Source organism: Apis dorsata, unplaced genomic scaffold (genome assembly GCF_000469605.1).
Source record: "Apis dorsata unplaced genomic scaffold, Apis dorsata 1.3 scaffold_50, whole genome shotgun sequence".
NCBI classification, from domain to species: domain Eukaryota; kingdom Metazoa; phylum Arthropoda; class Insecta; order Hymenoptera; family Apidae; genus Apis; species Apis dorsata.
In genome coordinates, this window is record NW_006263351.1 from 39,075 (window position 1) to 48,198 (window position 9,124).

A 9,124-nucleotide genomic window follows, 5' to 3' on the forward strand; every position below is an offset into this window, starting at 1 on the left:
TCGTCTAGGAGAGCAAGATTGCAGCTTCTTTCTCGCGGAATTACCCCATTGGCCCTCGCGAAAAGTTTTTTCGGTGAAACGTAACTTCACTTTGTGGTAAAAGCAAACTGCAGACGTTTATGCATTAGAGAATATCCAAAAATTTAGAAAAAGTAAAATATATATTATAATTTACTTAAAGAACATTGAAATATATATGTGAATAGAATATCTCGTTCAGCGCATAGTGCCTTTTGAAAATATCTAAAATAAATTAATTAAAAAAGTATTTATTTTAGTTTCTACATTAAACGACGTTGATTGCCCGTCAAATTTTATTTCACTCTATTTCCGTGATATATAAGGAACTCGTCTTTGGAACCAGGGGAAGAAATGGGTTGTTCAGGCAAAACTCGAGGTATGAAATTACTCGAGCCGAAATTCGATTTCTCTTGAATGATGAAATCGTTGTTTCTTTTTATCTCTGCATCTTTTGCATCCTCTTCCCTCGAAGGATATAAATCCCACGCGAAAACGAGGAAACACATTGACACAACGAGAGACTCTAAAGACAATAACGTATAGCAATAACGTATAGCATCGTTCGATGAGCATCTTTTGATCTTTACGATCGATCGATCTCAACCATTCTCCGAATGGTTCGGGGAGAAAAAGGGCGGGGAAATCTCTGTTTGTAAGTGGAAAAACGATCCTCTTGGAAGTTCGTTGAATTTTAAGATCGTCCGGGTCCGTGAACGTGAAAGAGGCAAGGCTTCGAGGGAAACTTTGTCGATTGCCGCGGCGCGAAGGGTTATTGCATTGCAAAATTGTTTTCGGAACTTCTTTATTGACTGAAAGTTGGAGGCATTCCATTATTGCAGCTCGTATGCATGATTTTTCTTTGCGCCTCGATCTTCGTGTTCCTAGGAGAACTTTCCTAGAATCGAGCAACGATTCTCGATCTCGATTGTTTGATTTTTCAAGATAAGTAATCGTATTTTTGTGTATGTGTGTGCTATCGACAGGTTAAATTATACAGAATATAGCGAAAGAATTATTAGACTGTTGCATATGATATGATCAATTTTAGGTAACTATGCGAAAAGTGATGTTGAATTTTATTTGTTTCGTTGTTGTTTATTTTAAAATTTGAAGTTGGATGAATTGACAATTTGAATATTGTTACAATGAAACAAATTATACATTGCGACGAATTGTATATTTCAACGTTAAATTTTTACACGGATTTAAAATTTATTGTAACATAAAAAAAGTTGCTGGTATAACATTAATAGAATTTTTGAAAAGATCGCATCAAATAATTTGTAACTGATTTAAGAAATTACAATTGATACGATGAAATTACAAATTATTAACGGCAATCAATCAAGTTAATCAAATCAATTAATTATAATAATTTTAACTTTGCTTATCATTGGATGCGATATGTATTGATTTTATCGAGTCAAATTTTTAATTATCATTTTTAATAAAACTAATAAATACGAAAAATTCTTATATTGAGAATCGTTTCGTTTCCAACAACTTGATATTAAAATTCTTTTTTTCAATTTGATAAACCTTCATATTTTCATAAAGTATATCATATAATATGTATACCATATAAATAGGATTAAAAATATCGATTAAAACATTTTCAAATTTCGCGTTATATCGGTACGACGGTAAAGAGATCGAGGACAGACTCGAGTTGACAGGATAATTGACTCGGTCTAGTTGCAGATAGTTTTAAACCGATTAGAAGTTCCGAAACGAACATAGAGACGATTTACACATAGAAGAATGATCGAGTTAACGTTTGGGTTTAGCGATTACATACTCGAGACGTTCCCTAACAATGAAAATGATATTAATATGCAGCTCGTTTCAACACGTAACGAAGTTCATCGAATTCGAATCGAGCTTAATCTTTATACATCATCGAGATACAATTAAATCAAATAAAAGGATATTCCGAAACGTCAAACCCCATCGATATCTTATTTTCTCTTAAATGCATCAACATCCAATATCCATTCTTCCGAATAGAATTATATATTCCACAGAAACTGTTTCATTCTCAAATGTTAATCGTGTGACGTACGTGTTTTCATTTTTCATTATACGATCGTTAAACTGTAACGATCGTTTCGAAAAGAAGAAATAAATCGCACGATAGCGATCCAAGGAAACAATGAATATTTATGAGTATTTCATCAAGTCGTCAAACAATAGCAATAGTTGAAAGCATCTTCCCTGTCTCCGTATTGAACGCGGATATATAAATTTACAATATTTCCTATATATATATATGTTTATTCCAAAAAGAATTCTTCTCTTCTCGATATTGATTTATCGCAAATTCGAATCACGGGAGATGTAATAAGTTAACAATATTGGTGGATGTCATTGGATCCATGTGACCATTATCCTGGCGTGGATGGAGCAAAGAGTTATTGGTTCACGCAATCCTCCGAACGCAATTGGGTTGCACGGTAATGAATTTAAAATGATAACCGGCCGCGTACAGGCCGGAGAAGGGGAGGATGTGTCCACGATACGTGAAACATTTATTATGAAATAACAGTGACATTTAAGTAATTAATTCGCCGCGTTGACGTTCGGTTCGTCGTCACGGAAATATATAACATGGAATAACGTTACACGTCCTAACCTGTATCGTTATCCCGATAAATCATTTTTTTTTAAACGTTCATTTGATTCTTTCCCACTTTTGCTATTCCTATTTTTTTTATTTCCTTTTAAAAATAATCTTAATCGAATATGTATATATATATATATAGATTCAATTGTTTACATTTGAAAATGAAACAAGCTCTTGCTCACAGTTTCTTGATATTTATCGTGGAAATTTCATGCTTATATGCGTTAATAATAAATGAAAAATTGCATCGTAAACTCGTATCGATGTCCCGGCTTTATAAGGTGATCAAGAAAAGTCATCGTGCAATGACCCGAGCGAGATAAGGTCCGCGTCCAATTTTCAACAGCGGCACCATGGGATCGCGGCATCTTTAACGTTGTTGGCGTAGCCAGCACGGCTGAAATATCGTCTTGTAAAATATGAAACTGGCCGAGTTCCATCGTCGACGTTACGTCGGTCGTATGTCCGCCCCAAAGAGAAATAGCTACATCGTTTCTCGGTTAAAGGAAGAATGGAAAGGCAAAAGAACAACAGGCATCGCGACCTTTTCTTCTGTTATCTATCTATTCTATCCCTGCCTCTTCGATCGTCGCGTTTCTAGATTTACTAGAAAATTCTTCTCGATGTTCCTCCATCGGCTCGAAACGAAAATATCTGTTGGATCGAGAGACGATTCCTCGAGAAATCGAGTTCCGTCTACACACGAAGTGTATTTCACTCTTACGAGATAACAGTTATTTCCAACTCCAGTTCCATCGATATTAATATCACAGTCTATATTATCATTTGCTTTAAGAAAAAAACGTTACACTTTTTTGAGTGGTATTTACAAACCAGCGGTAAATACAAGTTCCCCTCTAAGTTAATTGCACGATAAATATGCGATGCGATATAATCATTACGCGTTAATCATCACGTGAGATCACGTACGGTCCGAAATTTTGTTCCTGAGAAAATTTATCCTTATCGACGCACGTGGATGCACGTAACGCTTTGTTGTTATCCTTACCTGTCAACTTATTCTGAATCTCTTGCAAGGACAGTCCCTTCGTCTCTGGCACAAGGAATACGGTGAACGGTATGCACGAGGCCACGAGCAAACCGTAGAACAAGAACAAGTATTTCTCGGTCATAAAATGAAGAAGTGTTAAATAAGTAAGCGTCGAGAGGAAAGCGATCGTAGAGCCCGAGATACTGACGATGCATGCAGCGATGCACTTGAGATGAGGAGGGAAAATTTCACCCATCATCGTGGATGGGACGAGAATGATGCCCATAAACACCGATACGTAAAATAATATCATTCCAATGATCGCCAATCCTTCCACTTTTCCCGAATCGAAACCGAAATCCAACAAATGAAATTCAAGTGTCAGAATACTGTAAGACAGGAGGATCGCGCTGCAGGACGCGATCATGAGAAATTTCCTTCCGAATATGTCCAGCAGGAATATCGATAAACACGATGCAACAACACCACCTGCCATCACTATTATCACCACTTGCGCGGGTTCTATAACACTGACTTTGGCCGTGGTTAAAATCGACTCCATGTAAAATAGAATACTGTTTATCCCGGACAATTGACTGTACACGATAAGAATCGAGACTATGAATATTGACTTTCGATAATGAAGAATCTTGAGTTCCTTCAAAGTGTCCGACAACGATTGTCTATTGAGATTCTCGACGAATATTCGCATCTCCTTGAACTCGTGCTCCACGTCGCAGTCCCTGTGATACCATTGGATCGAGTGTTTCGCTTTCTCGTCTAAATTTTTCTTTATCAAGTGGTAAGGCGATTCCGGCAACCAGACGAAAATGATTATCATCACGATGCAGGAAATTAGAGCTATCAAAGCCGATGTGTACATCGGCAAGTACGCTCCCATGACGCTCATTAGGAGGTTGCCGATTGGTAATCCAGTGGTACCCATTGCGACCAACGCTCCTCTTATACCAGGATTCGCTATTTCGCCCAGATATAAGGAATAGCAGGAGTAAACCATTCCCAGGCTGAGGCCACCAAGGAATCTCGCGATGTATATCCATTCCACTCTGTTAGCCAGGATGATGAAGAGCCAGCTCAACGTGATAGGCATACTGGAGATCAGAATCGTCTTTTCACTGCCAAAATAGCCGCTGCACAGAGCACCTTTGATGCAGCCCGTCAATCTGCCGAGATTGAACAGCGATACGACCCAAGATAGTTCTGACATCGTGATTGTGAACGAAGAATTCGGGGATATTAATTCGCTGATGTACGGAGAGGACCAACCTCCCATCAATCCCACCTCGGTTCCTAATAACAAAACTGCAAACAAATTCGACGTTGGTCGATTTTCTCGTATCGGTTGGATTCGAGATCGTTACGGTCCAATTAATAATATTAATTTACCTCCAAACCCGGCTATCCATTGGGGCCAAAGTATTCTTTTGCTTCTTAATTTTCCATCTATTGCCATGGTCATGGTGAATGTTCTGAAGAGACAAAGTGTATGATAGACATAATGTTTGCATCAAAATTATATACCTTTGAAAATAGTTAAAGTATATTTGTGAACGTAGATAAGATAAAGAAGAGCGTATCATCGTACAATAGAAATTTCTACAGAACAATTTCCAAATCAGTTTTTATCCTTAAGTTAACACAGGTTTTTAAAGCGAATAGTTTTGTTTGTGAATTTATGTTTTACGATGATTTTATGCGAAATAGCGCATCTTTGAAATAGCATCGTGATTCCAAATTCTTTCGTTTGAACGCGAAATTTTTTTCTTTTTTTAAGTGTCAATAAAAGTCGAAATAACAAACCTGATAATTCGAGAGATGATGTAATTTAAGGCTTTTCTTAAGGAAATAGTTCGTGTTGTGTTTTCTTCCATATTTGATACGCGGAGAAACGAGACGAAGATATTTGATTCAACAAAATAAAAATATAAATCTTTCTGGTTTATATACTGATACGTGTTTCGTAAAGTGGGGATATAAATTTCTGTTACGAATAACGGAAATGTGTTTACCAATCTTATCGGCAATGACATTACTTGTTCGATACTTACGATTCCGAAATTGTTTAATCGTATATTGTTATAACGTTTTATTCTTAAACGAAGCGTTAGATCAACAAGAATAATTTTTATCCTTTTTTTGGAGAAAAAAGGAACAGTTGCATATAAGTATATAGTTATATATAGTTTTAATGTTTTAAGTTTATCCAGTAGTTTAAATAGTATTTTCAAAGTTTTAAATATATTTTGGAATCAATGTAAATTTGAATTTAAAAAGGCCTCTATAATTTACGTACAGTAATTTTTTTAATATTTATGTACAATTTTATATTTTTAATTATAGATACTCATTAATTTCTCTTTATTCTAGTTTTAGACGAAATATAGTGGCGAATATATGGTAAACATTGTCTTTTGACATCTCGTGATAAGATAAGATAATTGCAACATTAAAATGTCTGGTTTTTTCAAACGTATTATACAAATCAGTAATAGTGAAATAATATTTCTTAATCGTTTTCCATTATATACAATATACAAGTATCCATAATTGAGAGTAATTAAAAGCATTTATTGAGATCATTAATTATTTATACGATATTTTATTCATACAAAATTTATAGACAATTTGCTATCGAGCTGCTTTTGTTATCTCTTTCTCTTTTGAACTTTTCTTTCCTTTCTGCCTCTCCTGTAGCATCTCTTGTATTTCCTGTGGACATTGTATGGATCATTTAGTGTCTTGACAACTATTGTTTATTGGAATTAAAACAGATTTCTATCAATCTCATTATCCACGAAATTTTTACAAAAACTAATTTAGAAATATTTTAGTATTGCATTAGCAAAGATTCCACGATTATTTTATACAGAAAGCTTTCATTTTAACTATTTCTTTATCACAAATCAGACGATACGCTAGTAAAACTAATTGGAATTAAATTAATTCAAAAAATTACCTGCAAAGTCTTCCCTTTGGTCTCCGGTATTTCCGCAAACGAATAAATCATGCACACAATCATGACCATCGCGTACATCCAGTAAACGTATTTTTCGCTCGTGAGATCGATCATCGGCTGATAGGTTGCGCTGGAGACGAACGCGAATAACGCGGATGTGATGCTCACGGCGAATCCAGCGATACTTTTTAAATCATCCGGGAAAAACTCGCTGAGTATAGTGCTCGGAACTGGTATCAGACCGATAGATATCATCACGTAAAATATCATGGCCAGGATCGGCAACCATTCCAGATTTTTTGAGTCGAAATTCTGTTCCAATAACATAAAGTGTAATCCCAGTAGCACCATTCCGATGATTACGCAGCCGCATGACACCGCCATGAGAACCCTTCTGCCGTATCGATCGATCAGATACACGCTGATCCAGCCGACCGCTATACCTGAAATGCGTGATATATATATATATTCCCTCAACGATCGAAATATGTCCAAAAGTTAAAGAAGAATATCCGAGTTTTCCTAATATCGATGGAAAATAAACCAGAATGTATCTTTCTCGAAGCTCAACAACGAAAAGGAAATCTGATATATACAAAAGTATGTATACTTTTAATCTTTTTAATGAAATTTTGCAAATGTACGACAATTTTTTCCGATTGATCGAAGGTTGTATAAGATGCGATACCGATTCCATTGACGATAATCACAATAGTGGCCGGTTCCAGTATCGTCACTTTCGCCTTCCTGATGATAATTTCCATGTAGTACGTGACAGTGTTTACCCCGCTGAGTTGCATGAAGATGTACAGAAAGATGATCAAAATCAACGACCGTCTATTCTTCTTCTCCGTGATCTGTTTGAGTTTGTGGCGGAAGTTCATCGACCCGGAGGATCGCACAAAGTTCTCGATCACTTCCAGTTCCGCGTTCACGTTCGATTTCCGATGGTACCATTGAATAGTTTTCCTCGCCTCGGTCGAATTATTGTTGCGCACGTAGTGATGCGGCGATTGAGGCAACAGCGGGAAGATCATCACGAAGCAGATGGCCAAAGCCAGACTTACAAGCCCGAAACACATCATGGACACTTGACTGCCCATTATGCTCCCGATCAACGTCCCGAACGGAAGTCCATTTATTATCGTGCTTACCAGGGCGCCGCGAATTTCGGGTGCCGCCACCTCGCCCATGTACATGGCGAAACAACCGTAGAACATGCCGAAGCACATACCTGGGAAAATTGTAGGAATGATCGGCGCATCTGGGAAATCGAGCAATGATGATTTACCTGCGCAAAGTCTAGATACGTAGAGCCAGACAGCCGAATTGGCGAATATTATACAAATCCAGCTGATCATGATAGGTACACCCGAGATTAACAGAGTTCTTTTGCTGCCGTAATATTCCATAGCTAGGTAGCCAACCATGGCGCCGAATAATCGTCCGAACGGAAGCAGGGAGACTATCCATGTCGCCTCGTCATCGGTCACGCGCAGTGGCGAGTCTTCTTTGGTCAATTGGGCCAGGTAAGGGGACGTCCAACCGATCTTCAATCCCACACTGATAGACAATAGGGTCACTATGATAAAATCCTCAATTGATGTTGCATCGACGTTGTTGTATTATCGCGGGGAACGATTGCAACGATTGCGTAATTTCGTTCGAGATATAGTTATCTGGTCGCGAAACAGATCTGATCGTAATGCAACGTAAGCACACAGGAAGAGGATTACTAACCTGTCACGCAGGTGGCCCACTGGGGCCACACGCGAACAAAAGTTTCTGTCACCTTCAGCTTCATATCGGTGCAACGTGCGCGAGATAGAGACCGTTTCTAAAGACTGTGCTGACTCTCATCACTCCTGCGAAGTATCCTGTCATCTGATTGATTTACGGTTTCCTGTTTTCTCAATAGTTCTCGAATCTCGCAAATATTTGAAGCTTAGAATCTCGAGAACAGTGACACGATCCGTCACCAAGAAGATTTTGCTATCAGCGATTTGGGAACTGTCTGCATCTGCGTGTAATATTTCAATCGAGTTTTTCTCCATGTCGAGTACGCTTCTTAAACGAATTAAACAACTTTGTGTGTTTAAGAACTCTGCGCGAGAACAGACGGTCTCTTTAACGATCGTATAGACGCAAATTGTGGATGAACAATCGTTGAATCGAGGAGAGGAAGATTAATATTTTTCCAAAAAAAGAAACTTATTTGGTTTGAATTCTATTTATACGTATTTATGTACGTAATTTTTTATATCTTTAGGAAAGAAACAGAAAGATCTAATCGTGTTCTAATTGCTTTTAGTTGTCGTTCCAACGATCGTATCGATTTTAGCATGGAAATTTGCTTTTTCGCGTTACCGATAGAATGGGAAATTGAATTTTTGCCAAAATACAATCCCTCGTGCAATTTCATTAAACGGAAAATAATATATGCATTATACGTTCATTATATACAATTAAGTTTATAAATTGCATGATCGAGAGAGAGAGAGAGAGAGAGAGA

General features: G+C 37.3%; 3 protein-coding genes across 7 annotated transcripts in view; 1 reads left to right on the forward strand and 2 right to left on the reverse strand.

Moving 5' to 3' along the window:
- LOC102674375 overlaps positions 1-9,124 on the forward strand; it is a 234,505-nt gene that overhangs the window by 27,592 nt on the left and 197,789 nt on the right. The window lies entirely within an intron of this gene.
- On the reverse strand, positions 3,403-5,180 carry LOC102674241 (facilitated trehalose transporter Tret1-like). Its single transcript, XM_006608867.2, has 2 exons — positions 5,043-5,180; positions 3,403-4,958 (listed from the first exon to the last, which is right to left on the reverse strand). The coding sequence occupies exons 1-2, from the start codon at positions 5,113-5,115 to the stop codon at positions 3,550-3,552; spliced, it is 1,482 nt and encodes a 493-aa protein (XP_006608930.1). The 5' UTR covers positions 5,116-5,180; the 3' UTR covers positions 3,403-3,549.
- LOC102674109 (facilitated trehalose transporter Tret1-like) lies at positions 6,204-8,707 on the reverse strand. The gene is made up of 5 exons (XM_006608866.1): positions 8,353-8,707; positions 7,904-8,194; positions 7,301-7,846; positions 6,613-7,055; positions 6,204-6,365 (listed from the first exon to the last, which is right to left on the reverse strand). Exons 1-5 carry the CDS (start codon positions 8,414-8,416, stop codon positions 6,285-6,287), a joined length of 1,425 nt encoding a protein of 474 aa, XP_006608929.1. The 5' UTR covers positions 8,417-8,707; the 3' UTR covers positions 6,204-6,284.